The 22,653-nt window shown below is 37.1% G+C and overlaps 1 protein-coding gene across 1 annotated transcript; it reads right to left on the bottom strand.

Moving 5' to 3' along the window:
• Positions 1–13,288: 13,288 nt before the first annotated feature.
• Positions 13,289–13,965, bottom strand: LOC108025603 (osteocalcin 2). The gene has a single exon (XM_017096138.3). The coding sequence runs from the start codon at positions 13,782–13,784 to the stop codon at positions 13,380–13,382; it is 405 nt and encodes a 134-aa protein (XP_016951627.1). The 5' UTR covers positions 13,785–13,965; the 3' UTR covers positions 13,289–13,379.
• Positions 13,966–22,653: the final 8,688 nt, after the last annotated feature.

Raw genomic sequence — 22,653 nt, 5'->3', positions numbered from 1 at the left:
ATGTTTATTTAATTTCAGTGGAATTTTTGGTGGCCAGGCACTTTAACTTGGGTAACTTAATTAAGGGAAGTTTCTGGTTTTGATTTATTCGAGTGTTTTAATCAAGCAAATAAATTTAAAAATAATAATAGAAATGACAGACGGTAAATACAAACTTAAATCTTAAGATTTAATATGTTTTCCAAGGCCTGCAGGGAATGGAAATCGTATATTTAATCCCATTTATGTAGAAATGCGAATGCAATTTGTTTTGCGGTGAATGGTTAAAAAGATATCACTTAAATCGTCGCATAGTATATGCTTTTTATTTATTTATTGTTGGCGTTCATTGAGCGAAATGAGCTTTTGCCGCTCGACTGAATCGAATGTCAATTTTGCGGTCGGAAAAGCTGTCATTAATTTTCAATTTCTACTTGTTACGCGGCGGCAATTAAATGTTGACATTCGAGTGCATCATTTGCCAAGGTGCGGGGTCCGAAACGCACCCAGCGCCCAGTCTTGGGTTAATCGCTAGCCGACACGTTCGAATTTCATTTAGTTAATTCAGTAAAGGGTTAAAGTCCATCTGCCGGGGTCGTTTTCAACCCCCAGCCTCGGCTCTTGATGCACACATGGGAAAAGGGGGAAAGCTAACAACAAAACGTGACTGAAAATGGGAAAATGTGTGGAGAATTTTCTCGGGGGTTGACTTTTCCTACAGAACAATCATCGATTGGGGAGTCATCAGCAGGTAACTCGAAAATAAATAGAGGAAATGATGGCACTCTATTTCAGAGATACAGAAATGGTTTTTAGAGAGAAAATTCCAAGATTAAAATTATATAAAAATCATAAAATAAATTGTTAAAAATTTAAGGTACCCTTAAACCTAATATTAAACGTCTTTCCTGATGTTTACTCAACTCCCTGCATTATTAACCCACCCCTGGCTCGTCTCACTTTCTTGATCTTTGGCCTACTTAAAGATTTATGACTTTTCATCATCCACTGAATTGTTGATCTCCGGTTTTTCGCAGGCTCCTCTTGCACTTTGTTGATTTCCGCGAAGCAGGAGGAATGCAAAGTGAAACTGAATAATAATCCGGGGCAAATGGAATTGCTTGATGGCGAAAGTCGTGGAAAATAAAGGAAGAAATCCGTGAATTGCTTTTGACACTTTTAACCCCCCCATTGCCCGGGCAACTTGACTTTGTGTCCTCCCCCTCCCTCCCCATCTTGTGCTCCTGCAAAAGGGGTTATATAACCACATTACGTATACGCAGCGTATGCCTAAATAATTAATGCACACAAAAAGCAACAGGCCGGTGCTGCCAATGTCCAGGCCCGGCAAACCGAAGGCCAGACCGCAGGATATATATGGCCACAGTTAGTACCGAACCCCCACCCACTTTCCACCCGATTTTCCCCCCGATTTTCCCCCTGATTTTCCCTCCCTTTTCCCTCCCGCCTGCTTTGTGGCTTAGTTTTGACCGCAACCTTCATTCAACTGCCGCTCCATACATGCCACTGACAGTTAATAGCCCCCTCTTATATCAGAAAAAGGAAAAAATATTACACCAGCGCATGGGTTTGGCATGCGGAAATTATATAGATGCAGGAGAAAAAAATGAACGATCCCTGGCAATTAGCCGCATTAAAATGCGCCATTAGAAATTATTTAAGTGCCCATCATCAGCAGCTGAATTATGCATTTGCTTCGTTTTCCACTAAACGATTGTCTTTTCTTGTCGTTTCAGGTAAATTGCTGCTGCACGTTGGCGAACATAAATATCTTATCTAATATTGGCTGCGAAAAATGGTAAATGTCTTCTTTAATTGGTAAACTGTACGTCATTTCACAGTTTAAAATCGCAAAAAAGTTCTTAAGGTAGCTAGAAATTTGTAAGCATTTTAAAGGCACCTTTCCGCGAGTTTTTCCCCCGGCAGGCAATCAATTAATGAGTATCCTTCGTGCTCCGCGAAATTAATTAATTTCGGTGGATACCACCACCCACTCCACAAACACGCATTTCATTTGCGTTTTTATCTCTATTCTTCGGACAAAATCGGTGGGTGGTCGGAGTGGGTGGGGGAAAACAATAAAATGGCCACAAAAAAGTGTAAATCATATAACATCAATTTTCATTAGATCGCTGACAGGCGGATGGGCATTTTTCGGGACTCGGGCAATTTAGTTGATTTGCTTAAAGCCAAAGGCGTAGTAAAAAGGGGAACTACAATAGAGTTTGGAGGGAACTCAATTGGTTTTTATTTGATTTATTTAACTTAACTTTTCAGTTTAATTTTGTTATTGAAAATAATCAATATCATTTATGGAAGCATATTTTATCAGAAAAGTTATAAGATACTGGCAGTTTCAAAATACATAAAATATATATTTATATTTATTGTATGAAATTTTTTAAAATTTATTTATGTATGTTTGACCTGATTTTCCACCAAAATAAATTTTAAATCACCACTTAAGCTCCAGTAAATAATAAATAAATATTGTTGTTTCAAGCAAATAAAATTATTTTTATATTTATTGTACTATTATAATTTTATATAATTTATTTACTAGTTCCTTTTGTTAATTTTCCCACCCAAAAACAGAGGCTTAGTCAAATCTTAAGCTCCAAAATATAATAAGGCTAAAAAGACTTGTAGTCCTAAGCACATAAATTTTTTAAAAATTTATTTACTACTCGCTCTTGTTATTTTTGCCACCCAAAACCAGTGGCTTAGTCCAAAGGGAGGCTGCAATAAATTGTAATTCAGAACTTAAGCTCCAGTAAAAATATAATAATGGCAGAACCCTATTTGGTATTTTCCGCATTTCCGGAGCCATTTATTTTAATAACCCCCCTAAGACCACGACCCTGGTTTCCCTTCCTTTTTTCCAGTATATATTTTGTTTTGTCTTGGGCGAGAGGCACAACAAAATTAATTGCATACAAATAGGCGTCAGCAGTTGGGTTCTAGGTAAATAAATTAGTTTTAGGGGCTGTTGGGGAGATGTATTGCTTTTGAGGGGTGCTGGGGGGTGGGCATTAGTATGACCCTCAGGTGGGTGGTGGTAGTGGTGGTTGGCCTGGATGGGGAGTGGTGCTGTGTGTGGCTTTTCCGGAACAAGCTGAAAAAGCGACAAGCAAACAACAAGTTAAAGCTTTAACGGATGCGACCGCCGGGGGAGGGAGTCGGAAAATGCGGGGGGAAATGGCTGGAAAACGGATGGTGAATGTAAGTAAATACGCACTTTGGGAATCTTCTCGGGCAGATGGTTCTCGGAAAATGTCATCAAATGCCACGGGCTGAAAGTTTACTTAAAAAATGATATTGATAGGGTACAAGTTTTCAGGGAAACGGAATTTTCTTTTGTAAAGAAGAAAAACTTTCAATATTAATTTAAAATGATTTATTAAAAAAGTTTTAGCTCCAATAAAGCAAGCAAAAATTCTACATAAATTGATTTCTTTGTAGATGATTATGTACTTTTACCTTATGCTGCGTTTATTTTGTGTATTATTATTTACTATTTTGTATACCATTGTTAGAATGGTATTTTTCTTGGGAATATTTTTCCTGCTCCATTTTCCCGACAAGCCAATTAGATGGCACTCTACTCGCGCAGGTTACGTGCAATTTTCTAGTTTCACGAAAGTGCAACAAAGTTTTTCCATCACGCTTTAAAGCGTTTCGAGTTCGTTAAACTTTGTTCCGGACTTTTCGCCTGACTTTTGTGTCAATGTCGGATGTGCTGAGATTAAAGACCAGCTGTATTCAAACATGAAAATGAAATTGAAACTGAGACTGAAACTGAAACGAAGAAGGAAGCCCATAAAAAAAGGCAACAAAGATGGCAAAGCCAGAATGCCTTCGTCATCTTTCTACCCGAGTTCCCTCATTTATTTCATTCCATTTCAATTTCGCGCTCATTTCATGCATATGATTTTAATTTTAGCTAAGCATATGTATGTGTGCGAGGACATTGGCAGAGTTTTCCTTAGCCCCAGCCCAGATTTTCCCGCACATTTTGCTTGGCTTGTAATTGAATTCGTTCTTGTCGAGAAGTGAAAATGGAATTGCCAGCCCGGCAAAATGACTATATCTGCTCATACATCAGTCGCTGATGCACTGAAAAGAAATCTAGGAAAATGGAATAGGTTTCTGAAAAATTTAAATAATAAATGGGTATTCTTTCATTCAAAACAAAAGTTTTTAATAGTGCCTAGAAGTATGCAGTGAAGTTCAATAAACTTACTAATAGATAGGAAAATGTTGCATACTCTTAGACACCTTTGCAAGGAAATGTTTAAAATCAGAGCAAGTTCTGTGGCACGTTGGGCTATTTAGTGGTACTAGAACACGCCCCACTATTTCTCCCCGTGCACGTCTTTTTAGTGGCCTATGTGTGAGTGGACATATGGACTCCCAGTGACAGCTGTCAAGCGCCAGGTGGACTCTGGTACCCTCTATTCAACTCAAGCCAGCCAACGAAGTTGGAAGCCAACAAATCATAAATGCCATTACAAGGAGAATCACAGACTGTGTGCCCAGTAGAAAGGCGCTGAAAGTGGGGCGGGCAAGGTGGGGAAAGTGGCGAAAGGAGCAGGAAGGACATCGTGTTGTTGTGGCAAACTGTTGCACAAAATTCCATTGCTCACTTTTGCGGGCAGGTGTCTACTTCCGGTGCAATGTCGGCAGCCCCAAACAGCAAAAGTTGAAAGAATTTCCAAAAAAATTTGTAGAAATTAAAAAAAATACTTAAAAAGTGTCTGCATTTAATTAAAAAATCATTGGGAGTCCGCGTAACTTATGCATGTAATTATAATGTATTTTGTATCCTCCCTAAAATGACTCCAAAATATTTCCTTTTATTTATTTATAATTTTATTAATAGTGCTTTTTCCTTTCTAAAATGGCCAAAAAATATTATAAAAATTTAACGAAAGTTGTACTTTTTCCTTAGTATAATCAATAGGCTTTCTTTTTGCCTTCTTGCAATTTTTTCGCCTTAAATTTATGATCTGTTTAGTTTTTGACTATCTTTTTCTGTGTACATTTCTGAGTGTCCTTTTTGGGATGCGGATAGGGCAACATCTTGAGAGCCGTTCCCCTAGTTGAGCAGCCAGCACGATAATCAAGCTTAGCCAGGAGCGGGAAGAATTTACGACTGTTGACAATGTGTACGAAAGTTGCGTCACTTTTTACTGCTGCCCAGAAATGAAACGACGTGTGAAAGTTACTGACAGGGAAGATGGGGATGTATACGCTATATAGGGGGTCTTCGGGAGCCCGGATCCGCACTAAATTTATGCAGACTGCTTGGGAATTTACAACTATTTTTATGAAGCCAAGCGGTCGTCCTTGGACACAACTCCAACAACTTTACGACAGCAACACGCCCGACTCTCCTATAGGGAAACTAGAGCAGAAAAATATATAAAAACTAAATATATGTATGACAAGAAAAGGGGAGGATCACGGAAATGGGCGGAGCCACTGGTTCTGTTTCAGAAAAGATTAGGAAATTGATTTTGAAATCAATCAATCTGGATAAGCAGGAAATACTTTGCCTGCTGACAATTTGCTTACAACTTTTATAGGTGGGTCAGTGCTGTCAATTTCATTGCAGACAAGGCAAAAGTTGAAATGGAAAATGGATTTCCCTTGCAATGAGTTCTTGAAAAAGCTCTCAAGTAAAAATAGTAAATGAAAAAGTTTATAAATCTAAAATATAAGCCCTGCCGTTAGTGTCTATTAGCACTTTCCCTATCCACATTTCATTATTTAAAGCCTTCTTTTATTTAATTTTCTGCATTTTTATATTTAATTTGCGAGTGCCTGAATGTTGTGCCCCATTTTCTGGTGTATTCCATTATATTTTCTCTGATTTTTGCTGCCCGCTCGCAATGAAAGCGATTGGATTACCCATAAAAAAAATACCCCCCACTTTGGCAACAAAAAAACAAGCACTCGAATTTGGTTTTCTGGTATGAAAAGTGGTTTAAGGAGCTCAGTGGCACTCACCCACTGCCCTCCGACAATCCCCAAAAATTTGTACACATTTAGACACGCATGCAAATGGCGAATTCGGCAGTTCGTCAAATGAAGCCATTTGTATGCCCGGCCAGGCTCCGACTCCATATCCATTTTCCCACCCATTTCGACTGGCTTTCCCACATGCGGAACAGCTGCACTCGAAAAAAAACATGGCTTCGAACTCGACAAAATGTTTTTGGGGTAACTAAATTATTTTGTTCTTCATATTTTTGCTAATGTCAAAATATAAATCCATTTTTATAGTTTTACTTTCATTATTTTTTTTTTGTATATTTTCTTTAGCTAATTTGATATTTAAAACAGATTTATTTCAAAGTGTGGCCTCAAGTCCCATAACATTTTTCGCTGCCTCTGGGGGACAAGATCCAGTGACATCCTGATGAGGCCAACTCAGAGTCGAAACATGGCCATAATTTGCCTCATCAAAATGGGCAATTTGTGCGGCGGGCGAAATGGAAGGCAACTCGCTTTTCTTTCAGTCGAGAAAAAGGGGAATATAATTTTTAATGGTCTAAAAGGGAGTGGCCGGCAGTGGACTTGGGGGTAACCTTTCTATGGAAACTGCGAAAATAAATACATTTATGGTGGGCCAGAGATAGTTTGCAGGCACTCATGGAAAATAATTAAAATGGGAGACATGCACACTACTTTACATATTTTAAACGAATTAGTTCTTGTTTCTCGTACCCATTTTATGGCAAAAAAATTTGTGGTAATTATAAAAATATTTAAAACGTATGAAAAATAAATTTGAAATTCAAATAAAAAATGAATTGCACAAAAATGTGTCTAAAATAAATTGTGGGGACCTGATATTTTCGGTGCAGAAATTTACGAAATGCTTTTTATGCGAAAATGCATAATGGTGAAAATATGTGGGTCCCCGTGCCTTTGGAAAATCCCCAAAATGCAGCACATAAGCCGCTTTAATTGAGTTTCACTTTCCAGGAGGGGGCCCAACAGGAAAACCCCATTAATTTCGACCCAAAAACCTGGCCATAGAAATATGGCCAGAAGAGAGCAGTTCGCATCAGCTCGATCTATTAATAGAGGGCAAAAAGGGTGAGGCTTGGGCTATTGATTTTCAGCTGGCCACAAACAAATGTGGCTTACATGAGGCAAACAAAAAAAATGAGAGAAGAAGAAAAGCAGGAAAATGTTTTCCTCGTGTGTGGGTTTGCGTTTTAAAATAGACCCCAAGTAGAAGAAAAATATGTGTGGGCGGCAGGTGTTGATTTAATATTATTGACCGAAATGCCGGCTTTGCTTTCGCAATTAAGAAATCGTTGAATTGTAAATCCTTCTAATGTATTCCATTGCGTATTAAACGATATTAATTATTTAATTAAATAATTGCAACTTTATAATGCAGCATGCCAAAGAGCGACGAGCCAAGTTATTTAAACAAATTAATTATTCAGTCAGGGTCAATTTGGCCACATAACGAAGTCCTTGGGGCTCGTTTAATAGATTAATTCAATAATAATTATCATCATTAGTGGGCGGTGATTTCCAGAGGGAAACTAGCTGTGGCAGCAGGTATTTACAAGTCGATTTGCTTAAACTTTAATCGGATGTTAATAAGTTAATCAAATTGCAATAATTGTAGTCCAAAGTTATGGCGCTTAAAAATATACATTACAGTAAATAATAATACATTAAACATTAAATACATTTAGTAAGCGATGTAAAAAGTATCATATTTCCCTCCTTGTAATTAACTCTTGTGATTTATAAATGTTAATTCAAGTCTATTTAATTACAATTACCTAACCAAATGACTAGTTTACCTGTTTTTTGCATACCCAATTTAGTCGTTACTCGGCTGAAAGGAAAGTGGTTTGATTGTGGAAAAATTGTCGGTGAGATGGAAAAGCGGGCCAAAATGGTGGGAGGAGCTGCCAATTTCAGCTACGACTCCTGCTCCTCCTGTCACACGGTTCTGCGGTCTTGTCTGCGGAATTGCGTGCATTAAAATGCTCCAAAAAGTACACATACAGCGCAAAAAAAGGAAAAAACACTGCCAACATCAACCTGCAGTCGTCTATGAGCCTTGTTTTTGGTGTTCCGGGCGTGTTGCGGTGTTGTTGGAGGTTTAACTGACCCCTGAACCCCGTGCCACGCCCACCTGTCAACGCATTCAGTGCATGACATCCTGACCCATCGACGTGCCAAAGGAAAAGTGCCGGGAAATGTCGAGCGAAAAACGATAGACGGGGCTGCAATTAATGGTCCTGCGAGTCCTGCAGTCGTTTATCGTAGCGAAATGTCCTGAGAAACTTTAAAAACCAGCTTTTGTGCCATTTTCATAAAATAAATTGAGACAGTTTTTGATTTATTTTAAAAAATATGATGTTAAAATATATTTTTGAGATTTATTTATAAATAATTTGTGGACTTGCTTTCCACTTTTTGTGAAAGCAAAAGCCTAGAGAAGGAAACAATCTTTCTAAAGCTTTTATTTATTTAAATTTAGCTTATTTTATTTTAAAATATTTATAACTATATATGTTCCCTAATTAATATTTATTTCTCCTTTTTTTCTAATAATTTATAATCAAATCAAGTGCTCAAATCCTTATAGAGCATTATGGGCATTAAATACACACCTGTCCCCTTCCCTTTGATTTTCATAATACCCCTTAATACTTGGCATCCCCGAAATCGCTTCCATTCGCGTTGCCTTGAATTTCTGGCGGAGATTAGCCGGGGCTAAGTCCACTGATGATGAACAGTTGTAAATGTCGCAATCGCTGTCAAATTGCTGGGGAAGCCGAAAGATTGATGATGTTGACTGAAAGGGGGGAACTCGGCGAATAATTAGCTCGGCTGAGGGATATTCAACCAGTTTTTTTCCAGAATTTGGGACGGGCCACATTAAATGGAAGCCAAGTCCGGGAAAATTGATCCTTATTGAATTGAAGTCGACGATTTTTGGGTCTGCATTTGATTGATGCATAGACGAGGCGTGCGGCTAATTGATTGATTGATTGACATCGATTGAAAAGCCAGGATAATTGGAGTCACCTTTCCCCCGGCATAAATTTGGCGACAATTTCGCTGGGCTAAAAACAGAAAATCTCAGTGGATGTCTCTGGGCCCAACAAAAAAATAGAAGAAAAAGGAGAGGCTATAGAGACACAACACACACTGAGTGGCACAATTAGGACGCAATTCAAACAGCCGGCAGACATGTCAAAAGTTGCTTTATTGGTTTAGCACATTCAGGAAATGGCAAAAGCAATGCCAGCAAAACAGCACAACAAAACGGGACGGGCAGAAAAATCGAAAGAAATCCTGGCAAAAAAGGGATAGATTAGGGTATCTTGGAAAAATAGTCGAGCCATATGGGCAAATTTTCTTAGAAAATTTACCCTGCTTCCTAACTTAACTATAGATTTAAGTAAACAAGATACATTTCAAAATGAAATTATAATTATTCAGTCATCAGTTGTCCGTTTTTTATTGACTATTGTTGTTTTCATATTCAAGAGATTATATATCCTATCCTTGAAGGGTATTGAAAATTCACGAAAATCAAAGGAGGCCAATGGGAATTTCTCTATCCATCCTCTATCCTCCATTTCCTTTCCCTTATTTCCCCCCTCCATTTCCGCCTGTCTGTCCATCTGTCTATTTGTCTGTCTGTGTGTCCATTTGCCTGTCTGCGTTGGCATGTACATAACATGCGGGCTCTGAACCTGCACTGAGAGAAATTGTACCATTAAAAAATATGGTCATTTCTTTTTTAAAGAATCCTAGGATTTAAATGCCTGTATCTTATAGAACATACAAAAAAGGTTATGGAACCAATTGAAATAGGTAAAACCGTATTTAAAAGATAATATAATAAAATATGAACATTTCCCTAATATTTATATATTAGCCTGCAGATTTTTAAACTAAATAACTATAGAAATACTTTTTAAATATTCTGAATACAATTTCAATTCAGCAAAGTACATCATTAATTTATTATATATTTTGTATTTGTTGAAGAAAAATGATATTTCAGTTTTAAAATTAAGTTTTAATATACTTTTTGTGCTGTTTTTTCGCCAGTGCACGGATGCCAATGTCGTGTCCGTGTGTCTGTTTTCTGTCTTAGCCAACACGCAGGGTTCTGACCACACCTACGACCTGGCCACGCCCACCACAAAACGCCCCCCTTAAGGTTGGCAAAAAGCAGAGGAGCGAAGCGAACGAGACCGAAGGAAAAAAAACATTCTACTAACTGATTAAGTTTATGCGCCCTTTGCATACGAATTCGGTATTCGGAAGGCGAGCCGGAGAAAAAACCAAATTAGGCAAAGCAATTTGGCCAAAAGGTCGGGGGAAGTGGGCCAGGCTAAGCTAATTGTTTCTCGCAGGACCTTTTATGAGCCGACTTTAAGCAGCCTCAAGTGTAACTAAACTTGACATAACTGGACTTAAGTCGGTTTGCCATTGCGAATGTTCTGGGGCTTGACTTAATTTCACTTGATTAGGGCCAAGGGAAATTACAAGGAAATAAATGAAATACAAAAATATTGTTGCCTACTTCTGGGCACCTCGTTTAAAGAACCTTCAACTTTCGTCTCTGTGTATGCATTTCAAATCCGTTTGAAAATGTTATCAAAGACTTACATAAAAACGAATGAAAACGGCTCTCGAAAATCACTCAAGTAAAAATTGAATTTGTATGATCAACCTAAATTCCAGGAATTCGAACAAAGAAAGAACTGCTGAAGTATTCAGTTGGCTATGGGAATTATCTTTCCGGTCCACACACTTGTTGATTTAAGACCCCCTTCTTCACTTTTTTTTCCCCCACTAAGACACATGTCACTCGTCAACTCTCAATTTTAAGCCTCACAGCTGGCAACCATTGTGTGGCAAATGTAAGGGGAAAAAACCGAGCGAACTGAAGAATATAAAAATTACCCAACATATCCAAGCTTATGGCTTATAGTGTTTTCAAATTTCGCGTGGGCGCTCTGATGGCCTCAAGTATTTGCAAAATAATAAGCAGTAAGCTGAAATTTCCAAAGAATTGGGCGTTGTTACAATAACAATAATAAGGGCACACAAAACCACGGGAAAAACATAAAAAAAAGGAAAATACACAGTAAAACTGACAAGAACAAACAAGGCGTAATTGTATGGCCCTCTCTTTCGCCCGACCATATGACCCTCTCTTTCTGGTGGGTGGTTTATGTGCGAGGAACATTTATTCGTATTATTCGTATGCATGTGCGTACATATAATATAAGTCACGTCGAGCATATCAACATCAATGGCCACGAAGCGCAGCATATCAATATACATAAGTACAGGGTGTCCTTGGGGAAAAGGCAAGGATGTAAATAAAATTAAGAAAGAAAACCAGGAGGTACGTTCACTACCTTAAATGCTCTGAAAATGGTTAAAAAAAAATGGGAAAAATGTAAAACAATTATCAATTAAAGTAATCCCTAGTAATCATCAAAAACATACATACTGTCTAAAATATTTACCCTGTATTTGCTGTTCTCACCCACTGTCCCTCGGCCCCTCTCGCTCGCACACACATGTATTACCTTGTGCTTTGTTGAGCTGAGTCTTCTTCTTCCGCTCCGTTTCCGTCTCTTTCTAATGCCATTCGCCTTGTCTGAAGACGAATGTCACTTTCACGCTTTCTCCCCTTTCCCCCTGTGCCTCTTCCCCTTCCTCCTTGTTTTACAGGGGGATGAAGACTATGGAGAAGAAAGCGGAGAAAGGTCAGAAGAGTGGGGGAAAGAAGAAGAACAGCAACAGTTGTGCCCATTGTACTGCGTTTGCTGCTTGTTATTGTTTTCCATATTCACACACTCTCCTTTCCCAAGGATATATGAGAATCATCAAAAATCAAGACGTTTCAAAACATTATTAAAGGTTCCTAAAAGTATGCTTCACATTCTTTTATTTGAGAAATTGGAGCTTCTGTCATTGTTAGTGCCCCAAAAATGAATAACTTAGTTTTTGAATGATGTAAAAAATATTATGGAGTATTAATCCATAACATGTTTAGGTTCCAAAGGTTTAGAAACACAAAGAATGCGCATTTTTAAAATTTTCAATCGTAATATATGCTAATTTAAGTCGCTTCCTTCAGAGTATGCTTGACTTCGTTATAAACGAACCATCATTTTACCATTCTTGGGTTATAACCATTTTTATGCGCTCGAATTGCTGATGGGTTTCAGTGGTCGAGGTCTCCGATTCGGATTCGGATTGGGAAAGAGAATGGGAATTGCGAATGGGAATGGACTCGGAATGGGGACCTTGATGGCTTTTGCTTTTTGCTTGCGTGGTCTTTCAACTTGTTGCTTTTTATTGCAGACCATGTATGTGAGCACGAATATGAGTACATTTCTGGGCGCAACTTTAACCTTTCACCCTTGGAGCGGCAACAAAAGTAATCAAGCTAACCGATTCGGTGCACTTCAAATGCCCCGTTAAATTCCAGTTCCTCGGCTGTCTCCATTTTCATTTTCCCCTTGCTGGGCATTTTTTTCGTGAAAAGTCTTGGTTGTGAAAATTTCAAGGGCTTACGCTTTGGATATTAGAGGTTTTAAATATTATTTGGACTTATAATTTAATTTTCAAAAGAGATTAAAAGAGTTTCAAAGCCAATAAGTTGAATAATAGAGGTTCTACTACTCCCAAAATCAGTTACTAAAAGTTTTACATAATGGTCATAAATTTTTGTGTTGGAAATTAAGTTAAGCTGCCTTGAATAATTTTATTTCTTTTTATTATTTATCCTCCTTATAAGGATGGAGAGTTCAAAAATAAGCTAGGCTCTCTAAAAACCATGAGTGGCTTTCCCTTAAATATGTTTGTATCTAGGCTGCAAATGATTCCCTCACTTTAATCTGAAAATATTTTTATTATTTTTTGTAAGCAATATTATATCAGAATTATAATTTTGATCAGGGATCTAAAGAGTAGGATATAAAAAACATTAAGGCTGCTTTCAACGCATAAGTTCCTTCTCCTTAAATATTTTAAAATATAATGTAATATGTAAATATTTTTGGTGTATGCAATTGTATACCTTATTTATGACCCTAGTTTAAAGAAGCAATGGCGAGAGGGCTAAATTTTTTTAAGCCAATGATGGATATGAAAATGTACTTAGGCTGCAGCAACTTAAAAGTTTTCTTCCTACAAATACATATTATAAATGCTTAACTATAAGATCCCCCCTCTTAAAACACTTGTAGATATTTTTTGTATGCAATGTTGTACCATATTTATTATTCTGTTACTCTTATCGAAAGGCAAAAAAAAGGTTTTAGTCGTGTCCTGGCTGGGTCGCACTGACCGCCAGTCTAGCCCCTGTTCCTGTTGCGCCTGCGCTTGGCGGCGGCGCGCTTCCTGGCGGCACGGCGCTTCCTGCGGGCGGCACGCCTGCGGGCGCGGGCGCGGGCGCGGGCGCGGGCCTTCTTCTTGGCGGCGGCGGACTTCTTGGAGGAGGTCGTGGAGGAGCTGGTTTTCGAGGAGGTGGACGTGGCGGTGGTGGCCGTCTCGCTGCTGCTCGCGTCGGTGCTGTCCGAGTCCGAGGAGGAGGACGTGGAGGTGCTGGTCGAGGACTCTGTGGAGGTGCTGCTGCCCGTCGAGGAGGCGGTGGTGGTGGTGGTACTGGTGCTGGTGCTGGTGCTGCTGCCGGTACTGGTGGTGCCGTGGCTGACGGAGCAGATCAGGACGACTGCCAAAAGCAGCCAGTGGAGCTTCATCTTGCGCGTTTGAACGGATGGACCGAACTGGATGATCTTTTCCGGCCTCCGCTTACCCTATTTATACCGGCCTGAGGGTCTCCCTGCGTCATTGAGGCTGAACAATGGGCACAAAGCAACACATGTACTTTGAAGCAAATCCAGCTTCATTCTTTTTTCCCTCTGCTCTCAGGTGCCTAAGTGTTATTTGCACAAATGCCGACTGTTTACGCAACCAAAACTCCCCCGTTTTGGCAAACACGCGCCAACGTATTTCGTATCTGCCGCTCTATATTTACTACTCAGGTCTTACGAGGAATCTTCATTCACCGATTTTTCGCATCGCAATTCATTGAACAAATGATGTTGTATTCTTGTGGAAGGATTTTCAATTAAAAACCTAGTAGAAGAAAAAAATAATGGAGCGACATTGAACGTGAACTTTGCTTAGAAAGAACGAAATATTGTTGTTCAAGAATAATTAAACTTTTTGCAAGTGCCACATATGTTCTACAATTGTCTATGAACTCTTTCGGCTTTGCAATTACTACACTCTAAAAATAGTTGTCTGGAAAAAATAAGAAAAATATATACATCTCACAATTAAAATTTATTAAAAAAATTATTATTATTTAATTTTTAATTTTTTTTAGTCATGCCCAAATACTATGTGTACTTTATATGCTTTTTAATTTTTATAAAGTGGAGCAAAATGAAAAAATCTCACAGTTATAAAAGTATTAAATGAAATAAAAAACATAATTTTTTTTCAATCTCTAAATAAATTATTAAAATACTTATTTGCAAGCATAAAATTATTGATTTGCTGGCTTATATTTTCATAATTTTGCTGTAAACCCAACGCGATTTACTTTGTGTGAATAATTCATTTGGTAAGCTCGCCATTTTTGCCCAGACTTATAAATCACTCTGAAGTAAATATTTAAATATTCAGCTGCAGCTCTTAACAGCTCCATCCTCGTTGCATAGTTTTTGTGCAAATTTATGCGCTTTCAGTAATTGTTCCCTGCGCAGCGGAAGTGCAAACATGGCTAAAAAGGAAAATGTTGCGATGCCTTACTGGACTTAACGGCCAGATGCACTTCAACTTCAACTTTAACGTCTGGCCGAAAACTTTGGACGGCTCAATCACGAGCTGTGGTCTCAGCGGCTGCTGGCTTTGCATCAATTAGAATCAATCAATCAACGTGCATAATTAAACTGCTCATTAGGCGCAAAGTAACAGCGGGAGTCCACAGGCGGTCTCGCATTTCTCTGACGGCTCGAAAACCAAGTGAAATGGCCAAATGGCGCCGCCTGGGTAAATCGAAATAACGCCCAATTTTCCAGCCCACACCATATGGGTGCACGTGTCGCACTTTCCCTCTTTCGACTGGGTTTTCATTCTCGTATTTGCGTATTTAATTGGCAATGCAAAGTATTCCAGAGCGCTAAAAACTTGACAGAATTCCAAAATTTAGCTTAAAAAAGCAAATAAATAAAATAATTTGTAATTTTGCATAAAACAAGCAAGTCGAAAAAATACACCTTTATTTGTTAAAAATATTTTGTATATATTTTAAACAAATATATAAATATTTATAAATAAATCTGAATCTTGAGTTCCCATTTTCGCACTAAATGTTCAGTTTTCTGGCTGTAATGGAAAATAAAAGGCGAAATATAGAATGCTTTATTTTAAATCCATTGACTTCAAACCAAAAAATTTGCAACTTTTTCGACTATTTGCATAAACCATTATAAAAATCAAAACTTTGACAAAAACTAAATTTTCCTTTCCTGATGGGAATCGTTAGCAGAAGAGTGGCTCTTTTCGCTGTACGCCTTGATTTGGCTAAACTGCGATCAAAATACCTCAAGAAAATCACATTTTATGGCCAAAATCGAAATTTCAAAAAATTCCGACCTACCCCCTTACAAAAAATGAAAAATTTTTTTTTAAATTTAATTTTCCCAAAAGTAGTGGGGATGGTTAGCAGGGGAAGCCTGCTGCTCAAAACAGTAGCTATTTTCGCTGTAAGGCTTGATTTGGCTAAACTGCGATCAAAAAACATCAAGAAAAACAATTTTTAAGGCCAAAATCGGAATTTCAAAAAATTCCGACTGTATCTGTATCTGTATCTGTATCTGTATCTGTATCTGTATCTGTATCTGTATCTGTATCTGTATCTGTATCTGTATCTGTATCTGTATCTGTATCTGTATCTGTATCTGTATCTGTATCTGTATCTGTATCTGTATCTGTATCTGTATCTGTATCTGTATCTGTATCTGTATCTGTATCTGTATCTGTATCTGTATCTGTATCTGTATCTGTATCTGTATCTGTATCTGTATCTGTATCTGTATCTGTATCTGTATCTGTATCTGTATCTGTATCTGTATCTGTATCTGTATCTGTATCTGTATCTGTATCTGTATCTGTATCTGTATCTGTATCTGTATCTGTATCTGTATCTGTATCTGTATCTGTATCTGTATCTGTATCTGTATCTGTATCTGTATCTGTATCTGTATCTGTATCTGTATCTGTATCTGTATCTGTATCTGTATCTGTATCTGTATCTGTATCTGTATCTGTATCTGTATCTGTATCTGTATCTGTATCTGTATCTGTATCTGTATCTGTATCTGTATCTGTATCTGTATCTGTATCTGTATCTGTATCTGTATCTGTATCTGTATCTGTATCTGTATCTGTATCTGTATCTGTATCTGTATCTGTATCTGTATCTGTATCTGTATCTGTATCTGTATCTGTATCTGTATCTGTATCTGTATCTGTATCTGTATCTGTATCTGTATCTGTATCTGTATCTGTATCTGTATCTGTATCTGTATCTGTATCTGTATCTGTATCTGTATCTGTATCTGTATCTGTATCTGTATCTGTATCTGTATCTGTATCTGTATCTGTATCTGTATCTGTATCTGTATCTGTATCTGTATCTGTATCTGTATCTGTATCTGTATCTGTATCTGTATCTGTATCTGTATCTGTATCTGTATCTGTATCTGTATCTGTATCTGTATCTGTATCTGTATCTGTATCTGTATCTGTATCTGTATCTGTATCTGTATCTGTATCTGTATCTGTATCTGTATCTGTATCTGTATCTGTATCTGTATCTGTATCTGTATCTGTATCTGTATCTGTATCTGTATCTGTATCTGTATCTGTATCTGTATCTGTATCTGTATCTGTATCTGTATCTGTATCTGTATCTGTATCTGTATCTGTATCTGTATCTGTATCTGTATCTGTATCTGTATCTGTATCTGTATCTGTATCTGTATCTGTATCTGTATCTGTATCTGTATCTGTATCTGTATCTGTATCTGTATCTGTATCTGTATCTGTATCTGTATCTGTATCTGTATCTGTATCTGTATCTGTATCTGTATCTGTATCTGTATCTGTATCTGTATCTGTATCTGTATCTGTATCTGTATCTGTATCTGTATCTGTATCTGTATCTGTATCTGTATCTGTATCTGTATCTGTATCTGTATCTGTATCTGTATCTGTATCTGTATCTGTATCTGTATCTGTATCTGTATCTGTATCTGTATCTGTATCTGTATCTGTATCTGTATCTGTATCTGTATCTGTATCTGTATCTGTATCTGTATCTGTATCTGTATCTGTATCTGTATCTGTATCTGTATCTGTATCTGTATCTGTATCTGTATCTGTATCTGTATCTGTATCTGTATCTGTATCTGTATCTGTATCTGTATCTGTATCTGTATCTGTATCTGTATCTGTATCTGTATCTGTATCTGTATCTGTATCTGTATCTGTATCTGTATCTGTATCTGTATCTGTATCTGTATCTGTATCTGTATCTGTATCTGTATCTGTATCTGTATCTGTATCTGTATCTGTATCTGTATCTGTATCTGTATCTGTATCTGTATCTGTATCTGTATCTGTATCTGTATCTGTATCTGTATCTGTATCTGTATCTGTATCTGTATCTGTATCTGTATCTGTATCTGTATCTGTATCTGTATCTGTATCTGTATCTGTATCTGTATCTGTATCTGTATCTGTATCTGTATCTGTATCTGTATCTGTATCTGTATCTGTATCTGTATCTGTATCTGTATCTGTATCTGTATCTGTATCTGTATCTGTATCTGTATCTGTATCTGTATCTGTATCTGTATCTGTATCTGTATCTGTATCTGTATCTGTATCTGTATCTGTATCTGTATCTGTATCTGTATCTGTATCTGTATCTGTATCTGTATCTGTATCTGTATCTGTATCTGTATCTGTATCTGTATCTGTATCTGTATCTGTATCTGTATCTGTATCTGTATCTGTATCTGTATCTGTATCTGTATCTGTATCTGTATCTGTATCTGTATCTGTATCTGTATCTGTATCTGTATCTGTATCTGTATCTGTATCTGTATCTGTATCTGTATCTGTATCTGTATCTGTATCTGTATCTGTATCTGTATCTGTATCTGTATCTGTATCTGTATCTGTATCTGTATCTGTATCTGTATCTGTATCTGTATCTGTATCTGTATCTGTATCTGTATCTGTATCTGTATCTGTATCTGTATCTGTATCTGTATCTGTATCTGTATCTGTATCTGTATCTGTATCTGTATCTGTATCTGTATCTGTATCTGTATCTGTATCTGTATCTGTATCTGTATCTGTATCTGTATCTGTATCTGTATCTGTATCTGTATCTGTATCTGTATCTGTATCTGTATCTGTATCTGTATCTGTATCTGTATCTGTATCTGTATCTGTATCTGTATCTGTATCTGTATCTGTATCTGTATCTGTATCTGTATCTGTATCTGTATCTGTATCTGTATCTGTATCTGTATCTGTATCTGTATCTGTATCTGTATCTGTATCTGTATCTGTATCTGTATCTGTATCTGTATCTGTATCTGTATCTGTATCTGTATCTGTATCTGTATCTGTATCTGTATCTGTATCTGTATCTGTATCTGTATCTGTATCTGTATCTGTATCTGTATCTGTATCTGTATCTGTATCTGTATCTGTATCTGTATCTGTATCTGTATCTGTATCTGTATCTGTATCTGTATCTGTATCTGTATCTGTATCTGTATCTGTATCTGTATCTGTATCTGTATCTGTATCTGTATCTGTATCTGTATCTGTATCTGTATCTGTATCTGTATCTGTATCTGTATCTGTATCTGTATCTGTATCTGTATCTGTATCTGTATCTGTATCTGTATCTGTATCTGTATCTGTATCTGTATCTGTATCTGTATCTGTATCTGTATCTGTATCTGTATCTGTATCTGTATCTGTATCTGTATCTGTATCTGTATCTGTATCTGTATCTGTATCTGTATCTGTATCTGTATCTGTATCTGTATCTGTATCTGTATCTGTATCTGTATCTGTATCTGTATCTGTATCTGTATCTGTATCTGTATCTGTATCTGTATCTGTATCTGTATCTGTATCTGTATCTGTATCTGTATCTGTATCTGTATCTGTATCTGTATCTGTATCTGTATCTGTATCTGTATCTGTATCTGTATCTGTATCTGTATCTGTATCTGTATCTGTATCTGTATCTGTATCTGTATCTGTATCTGTATCTGTATCTGTATCTGTATCTGTATCTGTATCTGTATCTGTATCTGTATCTGTATCTGTATCTGTATCTGTATCTGTATCTGTATCTGTATCTGTATCTGTATCTGTATCTGTATCTGTATCTGTATCTGTATCTGTATCTGTATCTGTATCTGTATCTGTATCTGTATCTGTATCTGTATCTGTATCTGTATCTGTATCTGTATCTGTATCTGTATCTGTATCTGTATCTGTATCTGTATCTGTATCTGTATCTGTATCTGTATCTGTATCTGTATCTGTATCTGTATCTGTATCTGTATCTGTATCTGTATCTGTATCTGTATCTGTATCTGTATCTGTATCTGTATCTGTATCTGTATCTGTATCTGTATCTGTATCTGTATCTGTATCTGTATCTGTATCTGTATCTGTATCTGTATCTGTATCTGTATCTGTATCTGTATCTGTATCTTTTTAGTCTGTAGACAATGACAACATAAAGGAAATAAGATTTAAAAGAACTGTGCGAGTTGTAGGCAAATTGTTTAATTGAAAAAACAATCATACCAATTCGAGTTAAGTCCCTGACTTTGGTTTGGATCTGTGTTCATTAATTCACTGGGCTCGGCAGGGAACAGTTTTCCTTTTGGAGAAGCAGGTCAGTGATGTCGATGTCGATGTCCCACTCCATCATCCCCATATCGACCTTTATGTCACGGAGTTGCGTCCACACAAGTCAGTGTTTCCATTCTGGGGGACTTCCAAGCAAAATTAATGGCATTCGCTTGTTGGTTGTTTTCTTTTTATTATTCTGTTTTCTTTTTTTGACCAGAGCAACAGCCACTGGATTTGCTCGCATCAATCAATAAAATAACTCGACACGAGTTTGTAGAGTCAACTTTGGATGCAGCATGAGTACACATCGAAAAACGTATTTAAATAACTGGTTTTGCAAATTTTAACATTAATGTACATATTATAATTTTTTAAAATTATATATATTACTATTTGTGGATGTAGCACAATACTTATTTGTAAGTAAGTGTAAGGGCAAAGATTTTTTAATTAAAGCAGTTTTGTCATACGTTATTAATGCTATTATACATTTTTTTCTAAATTTATTAAATCAGATCATATTTGAATTGGTCCGTCCTGGCTTAGACCCATTTTTTCTCTCAGTGTCACACCCTTACCCATTGGAAGTCGCTTATCAAGGCCCAAACACACACAAAGAGGGCAAAGGTCGGTGGGGAATTTCGAAGATGTGCCAAAAGGATACGTAGGATGTGGGCCATCCTGAGTGCCCCAATGCGTGTATGGCTGCATCCCCGGAGCAGATCTCGAATTATTTGCCATCAAAACGCTATTGATTTATTAATGCCGCTCATCATTCGACAAGACGACCGAGTTTCCCCGGGTGGAAATATCCTCCCGCATCATAGACATTAATTTTGCAAATGTCTCAATAAAAATCAATAACAAATATACGTACATCCTGCTTTATGGCTCTATCAGGCGGATTGTGTAACAAAAAGAGCTCGTTTGCATGGCAAAATTATCGAGGACATGGCTCACGAGCTGTTCCAATTGAAGTATGCATTTTATCGCTTCAAATTGTCTTTTATTGCTATTAATTTTTTTAAATAAATCGCATATGAAGAAAAATGCGTAAATGATTATTTGAATAATAATTACAACTATTACAACGAGAAAAGGGTCACACTGAAAAGAAAAATAGGACCTCATAGTCAACCTTTTAAAGTGGCCTAGGAAAGGGTCACACTAAACGGAGAGGTAAAGCCTTATGTTGAACATTATAAGAGCTCTTCCATTTTTTATTTAAATTGGGTGAGAGTTTGTTTTATAGTTCTAAGACCTGCCAAAAATGCTGCTGTTTATTCAGTAAATACTTTAAACAAACCACAATTTTTCTTGCATATCTGCCGGCTTCTTTTAGTGCCAGTCCGCAAAACTATGCTTTATTTCGGAGACAATAATTAATTGCGTAATGACAACCCATGAGTTTTACTCAAGTGAAGTTGTTTCTGCCTGTTGGTTCAGTGGTTTTCGTGCTCCAAATTTTCTGGGCACCACCTGACGCCTCTTTTGTTATGGAAATCGTGGCTGTTGTTTTCGGTTTTTGGTCTTCGAGTTTTTTTAGTTTTTCTTTTCATACTTTCCCTTACACATATGCGTGTGTGTGTGTTTGTGTGCGGTATCTATGGCAACAGCTTTTCGAATTTCCCCCGCCGCCTTTTTTGGCGATGAAAAGTTTGTGCTTACGAGTATTTTGCCGCTTGCTAAATTTTCCTTTTGGGGCTTTTGCGGGTTTCCCCGAGTTCGGTTTTGTGCTAATGGATTTCAATGGGAACGAAACTTTCGAAGCCCAAAAAGCCTTGGCGAATAAATATTTAATGCTCTTGTGAAATTTGAATGACTTATGGATATGAATGTCTGATTTCGCATTGACGGTGTTTATTCGGTCCCTTTGATCATGATTAAAGTAACAGTTTTTATTTGATCAGCTCCAAATTTGTTAGCTATATCTGGCAATACACAATACTGGCTTTATAATCTCAGCTAAAATTTTGTTAATTTTCTTTGAGATTGTTTATGTCCTATTTTGATTTGTAATCCATACAAAGACCTTAATAACATCGTATTAATATATAATAATATATTTAAATCAATCGTAGTATGTATTAAACACGAAATGGCATATGAGAGCGTTCCTTATTTGGTTGTTTAAAAAATTGTGCAAAAAATTCGCACTCTGAAATTCGGCTTGCAAATTTTTGTTTGTTCAAAGCGGTTTCTTTGTCGGGCTGACACAATTTGGCACAAAGGAATAAGTCTAGGTGCGAAACAGTGTCAGTGGCAAGGCATTAAGCAACACAACCATCTACCTGGGCTGTGTAATGGTCCACCACTACGAGGGAAATTAAAAATACATTAATTAAAAAAAATTTAATCAAATTAAATTAATAAATAATTTAATATATACAGCTTTCAAAGGCAAGGGACGCCCTCCACTGTTCATTTGTTTCACTAGATAGTTAGCCTCGATCATCAGAGCAATTTCAGTACTCCACTAAATTGAAACACTATTGGGTCCTTTGATACCTTCCATTCCCATATTTAAAGTATTTAATTTTTATACGATTTTTTATATTTGCCTTATAAACGAATAAACAATATTTGCAAGCTTATGAAATAAAAACAAAATTGGATCTAGGATTGGGATTGAATTAGCATCTGGATTGGCGCGGTTGGTCT

This window comes from Drosophila biarmipes, chromosome X, assembly GCF_025231255.1.
Source record: "Drosophila biarmipes strain raj3 chromosome X, RU_DBia_V1.1, whole genome shotgun sequence".
NCBI classification, from domain to species: Eukaryota; Metazoa; Arthropoda; class Insecta; order Diptera; family Drosophilidae; genus Drosophila; species Drosophila biarmipes.
This window is presented reverse-complemented; position numbering and strand designations above follow the sequence as displayed.